Source organism: Callospermophilus lateralis, chromosome 2 (assembly GCF_048772815.1).
Source record: "Callospermophilus lateralis isolate mCalLat2 chromosome 2, mCalLat2.hap1, whole genome shotgun sequence".
Taxonomy (NCBI): domain Eukaryota; kingdom Metazoa; phylum Chordata; class Mammalia; order Rodentia; family Sciuridae; genus Callospermophilus; species Callospermophilus lateralis.
This window is the reverse complement of record NC_135306.1, coordinates 61,599,112-61,622,073: the sequence shown is the minus strand read 5'-3', so window position 1 is coordinate 61,622,073 and position 22,962 is coordinate 61,599,112. Positions and strand designations below refer to the sequence as shown.

Sequence of the window (22,962 nt, the reverse complement as noted above, 5' to 3'; positions counted from 1 at the left end):
GTTAAAATTATTTTCTTTTCTGAATTACTGTGAATAATTGAAATTTAACTATATAGTATAAATTGTTTGATGGTTCATTTACTATATAATGTTGAAAATTGAGATCATCTGACTCATGTTTGTTTTTTTTTTTTTTGGGGGGGGGCGGGGGGTACTGGGGATTGAACTCGCAGGAGCACTCAACCACTGGCCACATTCATAGCCCTTTTTTGAATTTTATTTAGAGAGAGGGGTCTCACTGAGTTCCTTAGCAACTTGCTGTTGATGCAGCTGGTTTTGAACTCACAATCATCCTGTCTCAGTCTCCTGAGCTGCTGGGATTACAGGCATGTGCCATGGCAACTGGCCTGATTCATGTTTTAGTTTTCACTCTATGTAACTCTGGGAAGTTGTTAGGATTTCCAATTTCCAACTGATTTTTTTTTTAATTTGGCCAAATTAAGTAAGACTTACTGAATAATGATTAACTTTTCTACTTCAATTTTTTAAGATTTGAATTTGCACTTTGTTAGTACCTCAAACAGCAGTGTAGCATTTTCTTAAATGGAGGTAGGGTGAGAAAAGTTGTTTTTATATTAGACACACCTCAGTCACAACTTCTCATCAGCCTTGTAAATTTGGACAATTTTACATGACTCCTAAAAGCCTCAGATTATCACCTACAAAACTGGGATAATAATGTCTAACTTGCAAGATTATTATGAAGAATTAAGTGAAATATGTAAAATGATTAGCACAGTACTTGGCCCATGTTGACACTTAGAAGATGTTAGTTATTTTAGTGTCAATAACCTTCATAGAATGTAGCTATCCCTGCAAAATTATTAAGTGTATTTTATATAAGTAGATCTATTTTAGATCTCAGATTTCACATAGCCATATGTATCTCCTCTCAGGCAAAGATTTATGTTTATTACATGTTGGCTTGTAATTCCTCATATGGAATTCTGAAAACCAAAATGTTTTCTAAAAACCTAAAATTTTTCATAATTCATTTGGCAGCAACATATGATCTGAATTCATTTGTCCATTAAGTCCCAATCTGAATAACTTTATTTTACTTTTTGTAAATTTTCCAATATTTCACTCTAAGATTAATTAATTTTTGACTAAACAGTGCTACACCAGCCCATTAAAGGTACTACATATGGATAATATATATTCTATATTACAATGCTAAAATCTTGCTGCAGTCTGGCTGGGCACAAATCACGAGTCTCCACACAGCTTGTAGATTCAAACAGCAATTCTTTATTCCCGATCTCACACCAGCCGTCTACAAACACGCTCTGGGGAAATCCACGTTCTCTGCCCAAATTCACACCTCCACTGGGCTTCTGTCTCCCAAATATATTCTGAATCCCGTGAGAACTCAAGGGGAACTCAGGCAGCAGGATACACCCTATTCTAAACGGGAACGCCCTAAACTCGGATTATCCTAAACTGGGAACACCCTAAAAACGGATCCGCCCTGGTCCTTGAGCAAGGTCACCTTACATGCAATGTCGCTGCAAAATGTCCTATTTCCACGAGTCCTTCCACTAAAGAAACATGGGGGTACGCTGGCAAGGAAATTGTCATACCTACTTGGCTAATGGCTCCCAGCAAAATCTAAAAAAAACTCTGAATTTTAAAACACAATTGGCTCCAAGAGTTTCTGGTAAAATACAGTGGATCTATACTTGCTTTCATCTGCTGAACTTAGGGTTTGCAAAAAGATAAAGATGAACACAGTAAAACATAACAATTTTTCATTGTTTAGAATCCCAACAGAAGACCAAAGAAATCTGCCATGTGTATTGTATGAAGCTACGCTCTGGCCTTACTATAAAAAAGAAGGCCTGTTACTTCAGGAAAGAAGTCACCAAACATTGTTCACAAAAAACAGGTAAGGGAAACTATGTTTCATGGCAACAGCAATGGGTGTCTATTTGCCTTCACTTACCACATTTAAATACATAAATTTCTTCCTCACCCAAAAGAGTAAAGGGGCATATAAAGAGTTTTTAACAGTATGAGGGATATACGGTTATAATATTAAGTAAAAATAAAGGATATAAGATTATATATAAATAGGTTTATAATATTTCTAAGTAATTTTATTTAAAGGGGCAAACTAGAGGGCTAAGTGATTGCTTTTGGAGTGTTGAGACCATAGGTGATCAGTTTTCTCCCTCCTAGTGTGCTCTGCTAGGGTATAAATACGTCAGGAGGTATTAATCCCATCAGACCATGGGGTGTCCAAAGTCCTGGGATCATTTACCACTGTCAGCAAGCAGACTTAGAATCATCAAAAGGAAATGGCATGTGTGCAGAATGAGGACTGATGGTCCATTCCTGTTCAACTTCTGACCTACAGGTGGAAAGCACAAAGAAATACATCAGTTATTTGCTGCCTATCAACCTGCTATGGAGCACTCCATCTTTGAAATAGCTAGGATCCAAGAAAATACTAGAACACTTGACACATCAAGTATCAGAGGTGTGATGGGTCATAGGGGTGGTGTTGGGGGGAAGAGGGAGGTAAGACACAAGTAGGCAGCTCCAAATTTGTTTTCATATGTATCAGGAACCTCTGTTTGATGCCGATATGGCCATTTAGTGGTATCCAAACAGGTGTAACTGATCTAACAATGCTTGTGTATTCTATAGTTAGCACATCATCATGATTTTGAGATGCTTGTCATTATTTGGAATCCTATATATGTTATTCCCACTGGAAATACAAAGTCCTTTGAAAGAAAAAGGTCTATTATTCCCCCAAATTCAACATTTTGTCCATGAAAGGAAAGGAAGATCTATTATTTTCTGAAATATAATTTCAACATAATATATTTTAAAGTTACAATGGTTTTCACTTTTATCACTTACTTGCACATAAATTCAAATTGCTGGTAACTATCAGGAAGTGAAGAGGGACTAGGGGTGTAGCTTAGTGATAGAGTACTTGTCTAGCATGTGCAAGGCCCTGGTCCAATACCCAGCACCAAAGCAGGTTGGGGGAAGAAGTGAATGAATCATCATTCAGGAAATTTGATAAGTAATTACATGTTGCCACTTAAAGCATTATTCCTGATAAAAACATATTAAGTTCACAAAAGTAATACTGAAGTTTCTCACTAAGGATCTTTAAATCACTTTGCTTTAGAAGTTCACAGATAAATTCAATTTTTAGCAATCTCTTTTATATTTTGTATATTTTTTAGTATAATTCTGTTACATAAAGAATTTACAGTGATTTTTCCCCCTGCAGGCCCTATATCAGTACCCCCTAAATCTGAACCAGTTTATCCCTGCATGCTTTAAAAATATTATCATTTTCTGGCTAGGGTTATGGCTTAGTGGTAGAGCACTCGCCTAGCACATAAGAAGCCCTGGGTTCAATCCTTAGCACCACATAAAAATAAATAAAATAAAGGTATATAAAAGTATATTATCATTTTCTATGTGTGCTGTGACATTAACAAATGTTAGGAATATTGCTCTAAGTATCTCTGTTATTTAGCTTAAAGGAGAGAACTGTGATTATATCTGAATTCCCCTATAAAAGTCTCTAAGTAACCACATTTTGTAGATGGGCATTCATTTACCTATGTCTATCAAAATAAAGTCCCTTCTTTCCCACAGTTCCCTAGACCATGGGAAACCAAAAAATGAAGGTTTCTTCAGCAATTCCCATCACTTTTTCAGCTTCTTTCTCCCCACCAAACCCTCCCATAAACATTCTAGGTGCTCCTACAGCATTTATTCAGGAGACTAAGCACTTTTAATCCCATCCAGGTGTTACACCTCAGCCTTTGAGCTACATAAAGCTTTGTGCCAAAGGCTTTCATGTATTCACAACTAATGACAAAATGTAGCTCAAATTGCAAAGTAAAAAACATTTTGAGGACACACTTCAAAAAACAGTTTGTCAAAAGAATTATTCATGGTGACAAGTTTTATTCCCAAGAACAAGTTTTATTTCCCATGGAAACAAGAATTTCACTTGTTATAGGAGTTTCTTTTTTCACAGAATCTTGCGCTTCCCTGAGTACATACAACAATCAACATGTTCGTTTTATTTGGGAGGATGGAAATTATGTGACCAATGTTGAAGACCAGCCAAAAGATCAAGAAAAAGGTAGAATATTTTCTTATCTAAAATTATGCAATGATGATTAAAAAAATAAATCTACCAAACCATCAACAATGGATTAATTTAGATACAGCAAATAGATTTAGTCATATTTGCTCATTCTAATACATTGTCAGTGGACACCTGAACATCGCTACGTTGAGGAAAGATTCAGAAGTTTAATTAGGATTACTTAATGCAAGAATATAGATATTAAGAGTATACGTGTTGTGAACTATGGAAGGAGGAGCCACATGTATTTGCTATTGCTAAATTACCCACTAGATCTTTCTAGCCTTATTAATATCAATAAATTATAATCTTTAACAAAAGGAATATACCACTGCTATCAACATCATAAATATTTAATAATAACTGTGTTGAATTTATCAGAGCAAATTTTAAGACCTTCTCAGAACCAAGAAATGTTTGCTTTTGTTGATGCATAATAAAAAGGCGAGGATATTCTCTGATGTTATGAATATGATGGAACTGAAACCTTTTGATAAAATGTATCTCACAAAAGTGATCTTATGCATTCTCTTTCAGACAAGGTATTACTGCGCTACTATGAGTCTCCATACCCCTCGAGCGAATCAGGTAATTTGGAGGCTTAGGTATTTGTAGTGCTGAAATTCTTAAGTTTGTAGTAAAGATAAATCCAAAATACTCCATGGGAAAGGAAGATTGTTTCAAAAAGCTCTCTCCAACCCATGCTCAAAATAAAATCTTATATTCTTAGAGGATTTATTCCATCGCATTAATTTTCTAGATTAATACTTAGGATAAAGGTTTGGCTGAATTTAATAAAAATCTGTCTTACCCAGGACTGGAATGGTAGTTCTGCTCAAAGTTTGTCCAGACACACAGCTTCTACACTGTGGTTCTATCAGCAGCTACATGGTTCAATATTCCTAGCTACGATGGCAATGTCCAATCAGTGAGAGGAAAATGAATGTATAACTAGAAGTTACACCTAAGAACTTAGTCCATTGCTGCATGAAACCATGAGAAGCAGGCTAGGAAATCTTTTATTATTATATATAAAAGGAAGTAGATATTAGGAGACAACCATGTAAAGCCCTGTAGCTTTACAGGCAGACAGGGAAGCTGATGCCCAGAGAAGTGCCCATGAATCACAATTCTTCAGTTGGAAAACATATTTTTTAAATACCAACCTCTCTCCTTTGAGAAATTCAGAAGAACCCTCTTCTTATTTAATAATGACTCTTTTACTTTCATTTGGGTGCAAATATCTTTAAGTGAATGAAGTAGTTATTTTATTTGATATCTTGGACTCTTTTTCTGGGTGTTAAAAAGACTTAAATTAAAAATGAGTTTCAAGTCTTTATAAAGTTAAAATTTATCTTCTTTCTTATTATTAATTTTATAATTAATGACAAATGAACCTGTGTATTTGTTATGTACAACATGAATTTTTGAAGTATATATACATGATAGAATAGTTAAATCTAGCTAGTTGAAAACTGCATTACCTTACTAATTATCATTTTAATTGTAAGGTGATGGTGTCGATGGTAAGATGTTGATGGTAAACCTGAGTCCTACAAAAGACAGAGACATCTTGCTTCATGCCAACAACAAGGCGCAGTCTGTGGAGGTAATAGATACATGATTATATAATTGTGGTGATTAACTCTATCCATGTGTGTATATTTGGGTATTGGGATATTTTGAAGAAGGAATTTTGTTTGTGGCATTGTAAATAAAATGGGCACTACTAATGACTTGCTTCTGCAGTAGGGGAAGGAGAAAAGTATATGTGACCTTGTTGCTAAAAATCTGGAATCTCCCAGCAGCACAGAATCACCTGAGTGCTTGTTAGAAATGCAGGAGTTCAAACCCTCCAAGGAATGAATCAGGATTATCATTTTAACAAATTTTTATGACTGGGGATAAGCTCAGTCAGTAGAGTGCTTGCTTTGCATGCACAAGGCCCTTGGTTCAATCCCCAGCACGCGCGCGCACACACACACACACACACACGAAAAAAAAATCTCTAGGAGATGCACAATTTCATTAAGGTTTGAGAAGCACTGCTATACAGGTTTATCTCAGTTTCTTTTTATTTGACTTTAGGAATTATGTTCTTCTAGGAAATGTTTTTTGTAAAATATTCTTACATTCCAAGTCTGGTGGCTGGAGATGCAGCACACATTTCCATGTCAAGATTTATGGATAGTGAAATGATCTACATTCTCATAGGATTCACTGCATATTGTTTACTTAGTAAAAGGCAATATTATATTGGTCATGACAAGGAACTATAAATATCTTGAAGAGCAAATAAACCAAAGGTAGAAGCAAGGACAGGAACATGAAAGTATAATACAGAAGATAAATTACATAAATACACAAATTTATAAAGCTAACTAATACAGTTATATAAGGTATTAACATAAGTAGTGGTCAGTAACTGGCATTTTCTATAACAAAATATCCCTAAATGTATATAACACAGTGTCTAGCTTATATAACTATTCAATAATAAGAAGTAACTCATCTGAGCTATTAAATACCAAGCACTTGCTAAGTACTATCTCATCTAATCCTTACAGTTACATCTATGATGGAGCTATTATATTACATCATAGACTTATATTTCAGCTATTACTGAATAACAAACTATCCCCCAAACTTAGTGATTTAAAATAAAAATTATTTATATTATTCATACATCTAGATGAGAATTAACTGATCTAGAAAACTGGCTAGACTAAAACATTGAAGTTTAAGAGAAAAGCAACATACCCAAGTCTTAGCGTATATTACAAACCAAGGGTACAAGTCCAGAACTATTGCTTTCAGATTCAGTCATTCTGAGTCATATTGCCTCTCTAAGTATGCTATCCATCAGTGAATCAAATTAAATCATACCACCCACTACTTTACCCTCTACTCATCTGCCCCACCTCCTTTCTCAGTAAGCAGGCTTGCTGGAAATACCAAGTTATAGATTATTATTCCCCTTCAGGTTCTAACATATGAAGGGAAAGTTGATTCTGGACCTTTGACTCACATATTGGTTGCTTTTTCTCTTGTTTCCCCAGCTGCAAAAGTGTAAAACTCCATTGCCAGACCAGGCCTTCTTTGTCCTTCATAAGGAATCCTCTGATTTTGTTTCATTCGAATGTAAGAGTAATCGTGGAATGTATATAGGAGTCAAAGATAATCAGCTTGCTCTGGTGGAAGGAAAGAATCAGACTAGTGATAATATCATGTTTAAGCTCTCCTTAATGTAACAGAGACCTGCAGGATCTGGTTTGGGCAACCCAAATGGTACCACTGGAGGACAAGAGTGAAAGAGACAGGCAATATCTAGGGGAAATAGCTTAGAATGCTGTGGAATGTTTTATTTACTATGTGTACAAATATTTTTTCTAATCCTTCAGTTGTTTTCTTTTTCTTTGTATCACTACATATTCAACAAAATTATGAGTTTATAAAACAAGGTTTTGGTAAAAAGATCTGCTTTTTGAAGAGATATAGGCTAACATTTACTTTTTTCTAGATCCAGTCCAGAAAGAATTTCCACATTTAGAGTTTAGATCTCTTTAGAGAAGAGTCCATAACTCAAGTTGCTCTTTAAATAGGGATCCATTTTAAAGAGATACATGGTTTTCTTTTATTCCAAACAATAGATTCAAACACTAGAGCTGTTAATAAAAAGAATAAATACTGCATAGACTTACTATTTATCCATTAGAATAAAACACTGAGTTTTATAAATGCCCTAGGTAACACTCAGATTGGCTCTTTTTGTGAAGAGTTATGGCACTTCAAATGCCTACATGCTTAGGCAAGTAATATAAAGGAAAGGATAATTTGAAACTTAAGAAAAACAAATTCAGTATTGATAAAATGAACAATTTTACCTGTTTCATTTCTTAAATTCTGATTTAATATGAAATAATTTTTATATAGAGAGTTAACTTTAAACAAGGCCTTCCTACATTAGAAAACAAATTTCAGTTCACACATGTAATTGAAATTATTAGTAATATCTAACAAACTGAAACATTTTCTTAAAATACTGTTATAGTAGAATGGTTAGGGCATTCGAGTAGCATGGGATCCAAATACTATAATGAAACCAGAAATCCTCTAATTTACTAAGACCCAAAAAAAGACACAAAATTAACATTAAAATTTCAATAACTGGCTGCCATTCACATTTATGCATCCTACCTTCCAAGATCTATGACTTTTGATATGCTCATCACCTTGGATAAAATTTCTTCTAATCCTTGCTTTCCATGAACACAGCAGGTCTTTTTGTTGTTTAGCTTCTCAATGACTCTGCTCGGATAGAATATTCATTTAACTCTGTCCCTTCTTCAGTTATCTTAACCAAGGTATCCTTTGGCACCACTACCCCCATGTTCATTTCCATTTCATCTGAACTCTTCATGCTTACCTTTATTCTGCTTTGTGTACCTGACAATGTAGAATTTTTACATACGGTACCTAATACTGTAGAACTTTTGCCTACTGATGGCAAAATTGTTCACTGAACATCTTTGTGTTTTACTGTTACTAAGGTACTAAAATTAATGATCATATAATAACATTTTGAACTAGTAAATGAATGGTTTTTGCTTATTTCAATCTTTAGCAATTTCTATTATAATTTTCCATAGCATGGCTTATAATTAATGGCAAATAATAATAATAGAAAATTGATGACATGTAACCTTTGCTGAAAGTGGACTTTGAAATTTCTAATTCATTGGAACCTAATGGGTATAAGATAAAAGATGCTGAGAATCATTGTATAAAAATTATGCAACTGTAGAATAATATATCATTGTTTCATAATTTGTTAAAACTTTACCATAAAGACAAAAATAAAATAACCTATATCATTTCCTTCAAAAAATAGTAAACATTGTGTGCATCTGTATGATATACTTAAAATAATTATAAACTAAATATGTCCATTATACTGTTTGTAATCCTGAATAAAACTGTACTTTTTAAAAGAATGCATGGCTATAAAGATTTTATCATAAAACAACTCAATATTCTATTTTTTTTCTTTTTCTTTTGGTTCTGGGGATTGAACCCAAGGGTGCGTAACCACTGAGTCACATCCCTAGCCATTTTTCGTATTTTATTTATAAACATGGTCTCACTGAGTTTCTTAGGGCCAGATAAGTTGCTGAGGCTGGCTTTAAACTCGAAAACCTCCTGCCTCAGCTTCCTGACCCACTGGGATTATAGGCGTGTGCCACTACACCTGGTGAATATTCTGAAATTCTTAAGTGAAAGTAAGCACACCCTAATTTATCAATGTTGGTTTCTAGAGAAAGTCAAATATTTACTGATATTTTTGCTAATTCAAAGTCAAGTAAGACTTTTGCTTTTGTCTTCTCAGTGCCTGGTAGAGAAGCCCTTACAAAAATGTTAGATGATTTTTACCCAAGATCAAACAGCTAACACATACCTTCATTAGAACTTAATCTGAGATTTATGACTCCTTATTTAGATATCTTTTAAGTCAGCTATCTGATTTTGTTTTTTCTTTTTAAAAAATATTTTCCACCATTATCATAATCAATGTTATTTAATTAAAATATTCAAGGTATTGTTACTTACTTGTATTTTTTTTTGGATGACCCATAGTATACATTACCAGACAGAATGTGTCCATTTAACTGTATCAGAAATGATAATTATGTCAAAACTTCTTTTCCTCTCTTATTTATATTTTGTAAGTTTCTATGTATTTTTGGATACCTTGATATTTTAGTCAGCTTTTTGTCACTGTGACCAAAAGACCCAACAAAAACAATTTAGAAGAGGAAAAAGGTTTACTTTGGCTTATGGTTTCGGAGGTCTCAGCTCATAGACAGCTAACTCCGTTGTTCTGAGTCCAAGGTGAGGCAGAACACCAAGGCAAAAGGGTCTGGCAGAAGAAGGCTTCTTAAGACATGGAAATCAAGAAGAAGACAGGTCTACTCATCAGGGACAAAACATATATCCCTAAGGCACATCCCCAGTGACCTACCTTCTCAGCCACATCCTATCTGCCCACAGTTGCCACCCAGTTAATCCATTCAAGTGGATTATTGCACTGATTAAGTTAAGGTCCTCATAACCCAATCATTTCACCTCTAAGCTTTCTTGTTTTGTCTCACACATGACCTTTTGAGGGATTCCTCATATCTAAACCATAACACTTGAAATATGGTCAAGAAAATTTCATTTGAATGAGTGAAGTCATTTAGAATGGGGGGGAAGTAATTAAGAGTTGAATTTGAAGGGGACACTTGGAAAGGAAATTGCTAATTTAATTAGAATGTAGCACCTTGAATTAAGTCTAGGATGATGGATTCATAATCTCTACTTACACAGAACAAAACAAATCAGAAATAACAATTTCAATCTTAGTGCTTCATATAAGAAATTTCAAGGTGAACAGTGAAATCTTCAAATGAGATGGTCTAGTGGAGATTGGGTCAGACTTGTCCCCAAATCCCTTCTTCTCTCATACTATGACCTGTACAGACCAGAAATCTCACTCCTATTAGTAACTAATTAATTACATACCATATACACTGAACATTGTGAAAGTATAGAATATATCTAAGCTATTCTCCTTGTCCATATGAAACTTGTATAATGTACATATATAGTATATATTAAAATTCCAACTCTGCAGTACATAATCATACAAGGTGACAGAAATCAGTGAGAGTCTGTCATCAAGGAAAGAAACAGGACTGAATTCTCTACCCCTGTACCCTAGTATCCACCTGATTTGTTTATATATCTATTCTCAAAGTCATGTTAAGCAGGTTTCTTAAATCTTGAGCAAAAAGGGTAAATTCAGTTGTTCCAATTCCATTAATAGTCAAGATTCAAGCTAAATCTAAATATTGGGTGGAAGAGACGAAAGAAAGCCAGCTGGTAGAGACAAAATCAATGAGCTATTTCTTGTTGAGGTGTCAATAAGAAGTAACACATGTCCACACCCAATCACAGTTTTTAGCCTATCCTACAGGACATTATCATAAACAGAATGCATGAATCACTGCCCACTTTATTCAAAACATAGGCTTGGCTTACCACTTACAGGTGGTGTGTCTTCAACAAGGTATGAAACTTTTGTTTCTCTGTAAAATGGATATGTACCAAATCTTCTAGTTATCTACTCTACCCTACTTGCTTACCAGTGGAACTTCATTTTGTTCCAGTTAGTCGTTTACCCAACTAAAAACAACCCATTCCAGATGTCTACGGTAACCATTTGATATAGTTCCAGACAGTAAAATATAAGCAGGATAAGTGTTTGAGAAGAACTTTTTTAAGGGACATGTTCGACTGATATGTCCCTTTTCAGCATCCCATCTTCGTACCAGGGCCATAGATATGAAACTGAATGTACAATAACTACCTTCTGATCAGGAGGTGATGATGAGGGGGAACAAAGACCTATACATTAAAAAATGGCAGAGTGAAAGATATAACTCTGGTATAGCAGACAGTATTGATGCTCTGTCCAAGTCTCCTTGGATTCATTTACACTAGATCCTTTGATGACATTTCTGTGAATACCACACATCTTCACCACCACCATCTTCTGTGTACTTTCAATATCCAGCATTTGCAGTTCTTCTCACAAGGACAGGCCTGATGGTATAAATGATGCTTTGCCCTCTTGCACAGAAAGATATGAGTGTCTGAGTTTATATTTCTCCCACCAACCTTACCAAGCATTCACTCAGAACTTCCCTCCTTGAGTTCATACTGAAGCTACTTCTGCTGGATTTTAGCATAAGATTATTTCCTTGCTTAAAGGCTACATAGATTGGCCTCTCTTGCCCTAATTTCCCTAGTTTTTCTTGAAAGCACTACCTTAGTAATAAATCACAAGTTCAAAAACCCTTAACACAGAATCTGTTCCTGGGAAACTTACCATAAAAAACAGGTCACATGTAACATTGTTGAGCTGCCATACTATTTTTGAAATACTAACTGCAGACTTTTTGTTAAGAGAAAAAAATAAACCCATGTCTGCTTAAGCTAGTGCTGGGTTTTCTGTGCAATGAAGCTTAAAGTAAATTTCATCAATAGAAAAGATGATTTTGACACCTGATTCTTAGGACACTAATAGAAACTACATTGCACATAGCAAGCACTTAGTGAATGTTAGCTTAGAATCTAGGCAAACTTGATTGGTACTGAGAAAAATTTTTCTTAGGTACAATTAAAACTTTAAAAAGAATGTATGCCTCTACTTTGGTATCCTCTCAAAGTGGAGAGAATAAATCAGAATGGATGAGATCTGACAATTTATAACATATAAATCTCATAGGTATTTGACTATATTTCTTGACCTACAAATGTAATATATGTTTTCATATGTGTCATACTTTATTCAGCTTGCTTCAACAAAATACCATAAATTGAGTAACTTATAGACAATAGAAATTTATTTTTCTCAGTCTAGCAGCTTAAAGTCTAAGATCTGCACTGGCATATTTAGTATCTGAAGAAGTCTTCACATGACCAAAGAGGTTAGCCACCCCTCTGGTTTCTTTCTTAAGGAGACTAATCACAATCATAAGGACCCTGCCCTCATGACCTAATCACTTCTCAAAGGTCTCACTTTCTAACACCATTACCTTGGGGGTTAGAATTTCAAACTAAGAATTTGCAGTGGGGAGACCCAAATATTGAGACCAAAGCAATATGTATCAAATATTAAATTATAAACATAAAACTACTAATAGTAAAAATGAAAAAATACCTATATTTCCTCAAAAGAGCACAGGATAAAAGTGCAAATATTCCATGATATGTGAATGGTAAATGGGATAACCAAAAACTTATGCAATAATTTATTAATATTACATGGGTCAGAAAAACAATTAGAAAAACCAAAAACTGGATCTTGGAAAAATCAATAAAATTTATAAACCTTTGGCCAGACTGACCATGAAAAAAAATTACCATTATCAGTAATAAAAGAATTGACATCTGTAGTTGTAAAGGTTTTTGTTTGTACCCATCTAAAAGTATTAAACATATAAAAATGGAACATTATAAACAATGCTACAACAATAAATTTGACAACTTTAATAAAAACAGACAAATTCATTGAAAGGCACAAACTACCAAGGTTAACCCAAGAAGAAACAGACCAGTTTTGGGTATCCTGTGTGCAACTATCTCATACTATTTAGGGCAGGAGATCTGCCTTCACTAAAGGTGTGAACAGAAGAACAGATATCAGTGTACTGTTGATTGGAGAGGAAGTAGTTAACAGGACATCAAGGAATCTCAGACTTTTGACCTTTTTCTCATTCCACATTGCCACACCTACTCGCTTCCACCCAGGACAGTCAGATCCCAGGGTTTTAGTTCCTCACACAATTATGGACTGTTAACTCTGTAGGCCAGATCTCTTTTCAGTCCAGTTGGACTTTCAATTGACTGTAGAACACCACCGCTTCGATTCATCAAGTTCAATACAACCTGAATCCAATGCATTCTTTTCTTTATCCCATCACCAGAGACACTCTATCTCTTTATCTCTGTATTACCAGCACCTAACTCAGTGGTCTCGCACTTTCAATACTTTTTTATTAAATATTTGAGGCAGTCAGTCAAACTACCAATGACTCTGGTTTGCTCCTTCCTGCTACTTGCTGTTCTGCTCCTCTAGTTCAGAGGTTCTCAAACATGAACATGCATGAGAATCATCTGGAAAGCTTTTTCATATACAACTTTCTGGGCCCTAGCCACAGAGATTCTGATTTCAGAAATCACTGTCCTAGATCACACAACTGTATGGTCACTGATCACATGAACAGTGATTAGATTACTACTTTGAGTGTTCATTCCCTCTTGTAGCAAGTCATTTGGGCACTCTGATAATATATCACACTGAATTCTAACACCTACAGTAACCTCTCAACTAGCTTTCTTGTTCCTACTATCTGATCAACCTTACTGTTGATCTTAAACTTTCCTAGTCCTTCCTCATTATCTAGGTAGAAGGTCCAAAGTTGCTCACTGTTCATTCCTGGCAAATTGAGTCTAACATCTGAAAAGGCTAGAGTCCAAAGTGATGTCAACACTGTATAATACGAAAGTTATCTAAAGTAAAATACTCAGGGTCTGCTTAAAGAACATGGCATGATCAAAGCTTCCCTAACAAAATGAATCTAAAAAGAAAGATGACATTTTGTGGATTCAACTGCTAACCACTCTTAATCAGGGCCATTCTAGAAACCACTGAACTAATAGATAAAAACAGCCATGAAATGTGGGTTACTTTTGTGTTTGACCACCTTATAAATGACAGCACATAATGTACAGCAAAGGATATGAACTTTGGTACTAGAGAGATCTGGGTTCTAATCTCAATTTCTGCCAATCAGGGGATCTTGTAATGCTCTGAAAATGGGGCTATAAAATGGGGCTAATATATCACTTAGGGGTATTGAGATGATGAAATAAGGAAATGGTTGTAAGCACCTACCACAGTACCTGGCCTATTTTAGGATCCATCATATAAATCCTATTTCTCTCCTTCCACCTGCATTTATAATTTAATGTCCAATATGTATTTTTATTTTTATTATTTTCCTCAAGGAAATATTCTCCAAAAGTCACAAGAAAACAAAAATTGCAAAGTTTTGTGTTACATAGGCTCAAAGGGACTGGCAGATGTTCCTGCAAATCAGAACATTGCTGCTGAATGAATCCTCAAACAGATACATCTTATAAAGTTAAACTCAAGCAAGAAACTAAATATTTTCCTCCACTTTGATGTTGATAACATGATATGCTTTCCTTGTGCAATACTGGCTTTTGCATGCTGGCCTTTGCTCTATTGAAAAAATGATCACTCTGTAACATTAAACAAACACTTTGGAATTTTGGAATGAGCCTCAGCTGTAACAACATCAGTTTGGCTAAACAGTTTTTCCCTCAGTGAGCAGTATAAGTAATTATAGCAAAGAATTTTTTTATTTTTGCAAAGAATTTCAAGGAGAACAGTATAAACTCATTTAGTAATTCAGTTTCTTTAAAGTTCAATTTATTTAACAGAATTTTTCCTATTTTCCCCTGGAATTCTCACCAAGGCCCCACTATTAGAAATTTAAAAAAAAAAAGTAAAGTACCCAATATTTGAAATTCTGCTAATTGGAACAACCATCTCTCCCCTAACATGAAAAGAGGACAGGAAAGGGATGGAAAAGTCATCTTCTTGAGGAATACTAAATTTGTAAAGAAACAATCATATTCCCTTCATCTCTTGGATACCAAAAGTGAGCATAAAATTATAAAATCTGGATAAATTTTGGGAGTAATTCAGAGAAGGAGACTTATATTTAATGGCCTGGCAAGTGTTTGCTCTATTACAGGACCCATCCTGGTACTTCTGAGGCAGAAAAGGCACACTTAGGGAAAATGACAGAACAGTCACAATCATAGTTGAGATACACCTCTGTCAGTATCTGACAGAGCAATCAGGCCAAAAAAAATCATTACAGATATAGATTTTTGACAACACTATCAACTAAATCAACCCAGTGGACATTTATAGAACACTTTGCTCACAATAGAGAAATATATATTATTTTCATGTACATTCACCAAAAAGAAATAAAAAAGAATTCAAAATATCTTAAATATGTTCTCTGAACATATTGGAATTGAATGAGAAATCAATAAGAGAAAACTATTTGGAAATTAAATGTAACACTTTTAAATAGCTATCAAGTTAGAGAAGAAAACACAATAGAAATTGAAAAATATTTTTTTTATTTCAATGAAAATAAAATGAATCAAAATTAGTGGAACACAGCTAAAGCACTGTTTAGAGGGAAATTTATATTAAATAGTTATTTTAGAAAGATTTCTAATAGATGCTTTTTAATTTCCATCTTAACAACTAGCAAAAAATAAAACACAAATAATAAAGCAAGAAGAATGGGAGATATAATGGGAGAAATTAGTGACATAGAAAACAACAACAAAAAGAAAAGAAGAGAAAATAAAAACTTGCTCTTTAGTAGCTCATTAAAACTGATAAACCTGAGGTTCAAAGCTAGCCTGAGTAATTAGCAAGACCCTATCTCAAAAAATTTTTTTGATTACAAAAAAGGGCTGGGCATATATTTCAGTAGCAGCTCTTGCCTAGCTAGCATACACAAGCCCATAGGTTCAAGCCCCAGGACCAAATGAACAAACAAAAAACAAATAAAACTGTCACCAAATGACCAAGAATACACAGGAACAAAATATCAGTATCAGGAATGAAGACATCACTAGAGATCCCCTAGGACAGGAGAATATTTTGAACATGTTTTGCCAATACATTAGATAGTTTAATTGAAATGGATAAATTTCTTTAAATAATTAATTACCAAATCTTACTCAAAGAGAAACAAATAACCTAAATTGTCATATGTCTATTAAAGAAATTATATTCATAGTTAAAATTTTGCCACAATAAAACTCCAGTTCCAGATGGCTTCATTGATGAAATCTATCAAATAACTAAAGAAGAAATGATACAAATTTTATAAAAACTCTTCCATAAAATAGAAAATGGGATAACACTTACCAATTTATTTTATGTTGACAGCAATTCCCCAATAGCAAAAACAGACAAAGATTCTTCAAAACCATAAAACTTGCCAGGAAATATCCTTCTTGAACCTCAATTTGAAAAGTTTTAACAAAATATTAGTAAATTGAAACCAGCAACAGATAAAAAGAAATAAATTGCATCTTGAAGTGCAATTTATTTCCCGTATGTGAAGTTGGCCCCATATTCAAATCCTTGCAATTCACCATATCAACAGAATAAAAAGGAAAAAGAATATAATCTCCATAAATAAACATAAAAATATTTATAAAATTTAATATAGTTTCAGGATTAACCCTAACTCTCAGCAAACTAGAAATAGATGGAATCTTCCTCAATATAACAAAAATATCTACTCAAAACAGATTTAACCTCATCTTAAATTCTTAAATGCTGAATATGCTCCCCCAGGAACATTAACAAACATGTCTGTTCTCACCACTTTTATTTAAACATTATACTGGAGATATTAGCCAGTACAATTAGTAAGAAAAATAAATAAAATTCATATAGTTACAGAAAGAAGTAAAACTACCTTTGTTTTTTGGATGACGTGATGCTATTCATAGGAAGTTCCAAAGAATCAACCAAAAAAATTGTTAAAATTTATAATTTTAACAAGATCACAAGATACAGGGGCAAAATATAAAATTCTCATATACTAGTAAAAACATTAAAAATTAAAATGTGGGGAAATGTCATATAAAATAGAATCAAACAAAATACTCAGGAATACATTTAACAAAATACAATAAAATTGTGAAGTATTTCTGGGAAAAATTTAATATCTAAATAAATGAAAAGATACAGAACATGGATATATGAAACTCTGCTTCTTTGCACGATCTAGTGGCTTCCTGCTTATTCTAGCTGCTGTCTTAGCTCCTGTGAGTGATGTGGCTGTCCTCCCACTTGGGCCCCTGAACATGGCTTGAATGGCAAGCCAAAATTCCTTCTGAATTGAATATGACACTTTGGTGAACTGAAGGTCCCAAATGATAAGTATTTTGGCACCCAGACATAAGATCTACAAAGAACTTTAAGATTGGAGGTATGAGAGAATGTATGCCAAGATTTTAATATGTGAAAAGGGTTAATAAAATACATTACATATCCTAATGGAGCCCAACCAGAGTATGAAAAATAGTCAAGGCAGGATTGTAGGATAGGCTAGTAAGCCTAGAAGTAGCAGACTTCATCTGACCCCAGTTTTTAAAGCTTTTGGCATCTTGAAGTGAGCGGCTGCTCAATTAAATCAGGATTATGGTTTGATCCAAAGCTTGTTAATGCAATAATGAAGGCAGCAGATAAGGTAGCTGAAGGCAAATTAAATGATCATTTTCCCCTTGCGGTATGACAGACTGGATCAGGAACCCATACAAATATGAATATAAATATAAATGTAAAGTTATTAGTAATAGAGCAATTGAAATGTTAGGAGGTGAGCTTAGTGGCAAGAACCCTGTACATCCCAATAACGATGATAATAAAAGCCAGAGCTCAATGATACTTTTCCCACAGTAATACAACTTGTAGCTGCAGTAGAAGTTCATGAAGTACTGTTACCAGAACTGCAGAAGCTACATGATGCTTTCAATGCAAAAATCCAAAGAGTTTGCACAGATCATTATATTTGGGTGTACTCATGCTCAGGATGTTCCACTTACCCTTAGGCAGGAATTTAGTGGTTATGTTCAATAGGTACAATATGCATAGCCAGAATAAAAGCTAGAATGTCAAGAATCTATGTCTAGCAACTGGAGGCACTGCTGTTGGCTCTGGTTTAAATATTAAAATAGCCTTGCAGAAAAGGTTGCTGCAAAAGTGGCTACACTCACAGGCTTACCTTTTGATACTGCTCCAAATAAATTTGAAGCTCTGGCTGCTCATGATGCTTTAGCGGAGGTCAGTGGAGCCATAAACACTACTGCATACACTCTGATGAAGATAGAAAATGATACTCGTTTTCTGGCTTCTGGTCCTCAGTCTGGCCTAGGAGAACTGACCTTGCCTGAAAATGAACCACGAAGCAGTATCATGCCAGACAAGATGAACTATGACCATGTTTGTAGCCCAAGTCATGGGGAATCTTGTCACTGTTACTGTTGGAGACAGCAATGGACATTTTGAGATGAATTTTTTCAAACCAATGATGATTAAAAATGTATTACACTCAGCCAGGTGGCAGGGGGATGTTCAGTTTCCATCACAGAAAACTGTGTTGGGGACTACACACACAAAAAAGATGAACCTTAAATGAAACTGCTATTGACTTAGCTATCTCACAGCAGAGCAGTTTGATGAGTGGGTAAAGCCTAAGGACATGCTGAATCCAAAGGGATTGAAATAAATTTATAATAAAAATAAACATGTAATTAAAAAAATACAGCATGTATGATAGGAGAATCAATATTGTTAAGATATCAGTTTCTGCCAAATTTATCTATGTTTAGTATATCCCTATCAAAATCACAGCAGCTTTTTTAAAATATATAAATTGACAAGCTAATTCAAAATTTTATATTGAAATTCCAAGGACCTAGAAGAGTTCCCCCCAAAAAAATCTTTAAGGAGCATTAGAAATCTCACGCTTCCTAATTTCAAGACTAGCATAAAGCTACAGTTACCGAGACAATGTAAAATTGGCTTAAAGTCAGACATACATATCAGTGGAACACAAAAGAGATTATAGAAATAGATCCAACTATATATGGTTGATTTTTTTTCAAATTATGCTAACTTTATTTTTGTACTATGATAAAATCAAATTGACTTATAAACCACATAATCATATTAATAAATCAGTAGAGAAAGAATGTTTTTTCAACAAAAAGTTCCTGAACAATGGAAGAAATGAAAGGAAAGGAGAGGAGAGGGGTGGAGAGAAGGGAGAGGAGATGAGGAGAAAAAAATTTAACCTCTGCCCTTATGTCACTTTTTTTATAAAAATTAATTTGAAAAGACCCTTGATCTGAATGTAAGAGCTCAACTATAAAACTTCTCAAAGAAAACATAAGAGAAAAGACTAGATAACCTTAGGTTAGGAAAAGATTAATTAGAACAGAAAAAGTACCAACCATGAAAGAAAAAACTTTACTGTATGTTATAAAAATTAAAAACTTCTGTTCCTCAAAAAACACCAAGAAAATGAAAAAGTAAGCCTCAGACTAGATAAAGTATTGAGAAAACATCTACCTGGTAAAGGACTTGTATTCAGAATAACTAACAAAGAATTCTTACAACACAATAAGACAAATAACCCAATTTAAAAAAGAGAGATAAAAGATTTGAACCAGTACTAAGTAAAACATACAGATGATTAACAATTACAAGGAAAAATGATAATGTCATCAGTCATCAAGGAAATGCACATTAAATCCACAATAACATACTATTATATATGATCATAATGAACAAAATTTAAAATACAGGCAATATCAAGAGTGCTGGTACAGATGAAGAGCAGCTGTAAGTCTACTATATTGTTAGAGGGAATGCAAATTGTTTAGTCACTTTGAAAACAGTTTAGCAATTTCTTTTTTTTCTTTCTTTTTTTTCTTTTTTTTTTTTTTTTAATACCAGAGATTTAACCAGGGGCAGGGGCACTTAACTACTGACCCACATCCCCAGGCCTTTTTTTTTCTGAGATAGAGTCTCACTAAGTTGCTGGGGTTGGATGTGAATTTGCAATCCTCCTGCCTCAGTTTCCTGAGGCATTCACCACTACACTTGGCTACCAGTTCTCATAAAATAAAAAATACAACCCAGAAATTATACTCTGAAGCATTTACTCAAGATAACATTTCCACGTTAATACTGGTATGCAAAGGCATAGTAGCGTTATTGCTAATAACCTGAAACTGGAAACAACTAAAATGTACATCGACTGGTGAATGATAAACAAAATGTGATGTATCAGCCCAACAGAATACTGCTCTGCAATTTAAAAGGAAAAAACAATTGTGAAAGTTGTTGACACCAAGATAAATCATTCTTGCCAGAATGAGACAAAATTAGAGCCAGGTATTAATGAAGAGAAAGAACTCATACCTGCCTACCTGAGAGAAGAAATTCTCAAGGACTTTATAAAGACTGATAAGAAATTCCTTCTCAGTCTATACACACCCCATGCTTTGCATGCCTCACATTCACATATATTTCTGTAACAAATTGTATTTTAACCTTCTTTAAGACTACAGCAAATGGGCCAAGGACCTGAACAGAAATTTCTCAGAGGAGGACATACAATCAATCAACAAGTATATGAAAAAATGCTCACCATCTCTAGCAGTCAGAGAAATGCAAATCAAAACCACCCTAAGATACCATCTTACTCCAGTAAGATTGGCAGCCATTAGGAAGTCAAACAGCAACAAGTGCTGGCGAGGATGTGGGGAAAAGGGTACTCTTGTACATTGCTGGTGGGACTGCAAATTGGTGCGGCCAATTTGGAAAGCAGTATGGAGATTTCTTGGAAAGCTTGGAATGGAACCACCATTTGATCCAGCTATTCCCCTACTCGGTCTATTCCCTAAAGACCTAAAAAGAGCACACTATAGGGACACTGCTACATCCATGTTCATAGCAGCACAATTCACAATAGCAAGACTGTGGAACCAACCTAGGTGCCCTTCAATAGACGAATGGATAAAAAAAATGTGGCATTTATACACAATGGAGTATTACTCTGCATTAAGAAATGACAAAATCATAGAATTTGGAGGGAAATGGATGGCATTAGAGCAGATTATGCTAAGTGAAGCTAGCCAATCCCTTAAAAACAAATGCCAAATGTCTTCTTTGATATAAGGAGAGTAACTAAGAACAGAGTAGGGACAAAGAGCATGAGAAGAAGATTAACATTAAACAGGGATGAGAGGTGGGAGGGAATGGGAGAGAGAAGGGAAATTGCATGTAAATGGAAGGAGACCCTCAGGGGTATACAAAATTACATACAAGAGGAAGTGAGGAAAAAGGAGGAAAAATATAAGGGGGAGAAATGAACTACAGTAGAGGGGGTAGAGAGAGAAGAGGGGAGGGGAGGGGGGAGGGGGGATAGTAGAGGATAGGAAAGGCAGCAGAATACAACAGACACCAGAATGGCAATATGTAAATCAATGGTTCTGCAACTGATGTGATTCTGCAATCTGTATATGGGGTAAAATGGGAGCTCATATCCAACTTGAATCAAAGTGTGAAATATGATATATCAAGAACTATGTAATGTTTTGAACAACCTACAATAAAAATTAATTAAAAAAAAAAGACTACAGCAATTCAGATAATATGCTCTCAATAGAACATTTGTCCATCAATGTCATCTCAAACAATCAGCTGATGCCAACTCTTACCTTAAGTCTCTAAGACCAATGAATGTTATATCCAAGTTGCTTACACAAATTTCTTCCTAATAAAAATAACAAAAATTAAAGCCAATAAAAAACTTACCCATGCCTCAACCTCTATAAATATATCTTACTGCTATAATTTGGATATGGTTTGAGTTTGCCCCCAAAATTTCATGTGTTGAAAGTTTGCTTTCTAATGTAGTAGTATTCAGAGTTGGTGGAACCTTTAGGAGGTAGGGCCTAGTGAAGATGCTTAGGTTATTGAGGGCATTACAGAATGGATTAATATTGGTCTTGTGGAATGAGTTAGTTCTCATGAGAGTGAGTTGCTATAAAAAGAGCAAAAATGGCCCTTCTCCACTCTGGCTTCCTGTCTCACCATATGACCTTCCATATGTATTCCCACCACTGTGTTTCCATGTACTATAAAGTCCTCACAACAGCCAAGCAGAAGCCAGAACCATGCTCTTAAACCTCTAAAACCAGCAGCTTCATAAATAAACCTCTTTTCTTTACAAATTATTGAATCTCGAGTATTTTTAATTAAAACAAAAGAAAATTAATTGATAGAAAACTAGTCCTGAGAATGAGTTTGTTGATATAACTATACTGAAAAATGTGTAAGTGGCTTTGGAACTGAATAACAGAAAAATGTTGAAAGATTTTGGAAGAGCAGGATAGAAATAACCTAAGTGCTTTAAGTGAAGCATTTCAGGCAATTCTGGTGAGGGCTCAGAAGGCAAAGGGATTAGGGAACTAGTCTCTGATAGAAATGAGGATCTTCTGGAAATTGGAGAAAAGGTCATCCTTGTTATGAAGTGGACAAGAACTTAATTAACTGTTTTGATGTCTTCCAGTCTTTATGA

At 34.6% G+C, this 22,962-nt stretch overlaps 1 protein-coding gene and 1 pseudogene across 2 annotated transcripts in view; both read left to right on the top strand.

Annotated features, from left to right (window-relative positions):
* Il33 (interleukin 33) overlaps positions 1-7,458 on the top strand; it is a 45,620-nt gene extending 38,162 nt beyond the window's left edge. For both annotated transcript variants that reach the window (XM_076843431.2, XM_076843430.2), the window contains 6 exons: positions 1,763-1,888; positions 2,360-2,482; positions 4,016-4,123; positions 4,667-4,717; positions 5,641-5,738; positions 7,189-7,458. In XM_076843431.2, the coding sequence (XP_076699546.1) occupies positions 1,763-1,888; positions 2,360-2,482; positions 4,016-4,123; positions 4,667-4,717; positions 5,641-5,738; positions 7,189-7,380 (698 nt within the window). In that variant the 3' untranslated portion in view covers positions 7,381-7,458. The remainder of the gene's footprint in view (positions 1-1,762; positions 1,889-2,359; positions 2,483-4,015; positions 4,124-4,666; positions 4,718-5,640; positions 5,739-7,188) is intronic.
* A 10,195-nt stretch (positions 7,459-17,653) lies between these two features.
* Positions 17,654-19,008, top strand: LOC143386169 (fumarate hydratase, mitochondrial-like; annotated as a pseudogene).
* Positions 19,009-22,962: the final 3,954 nt, after the last annotated feature.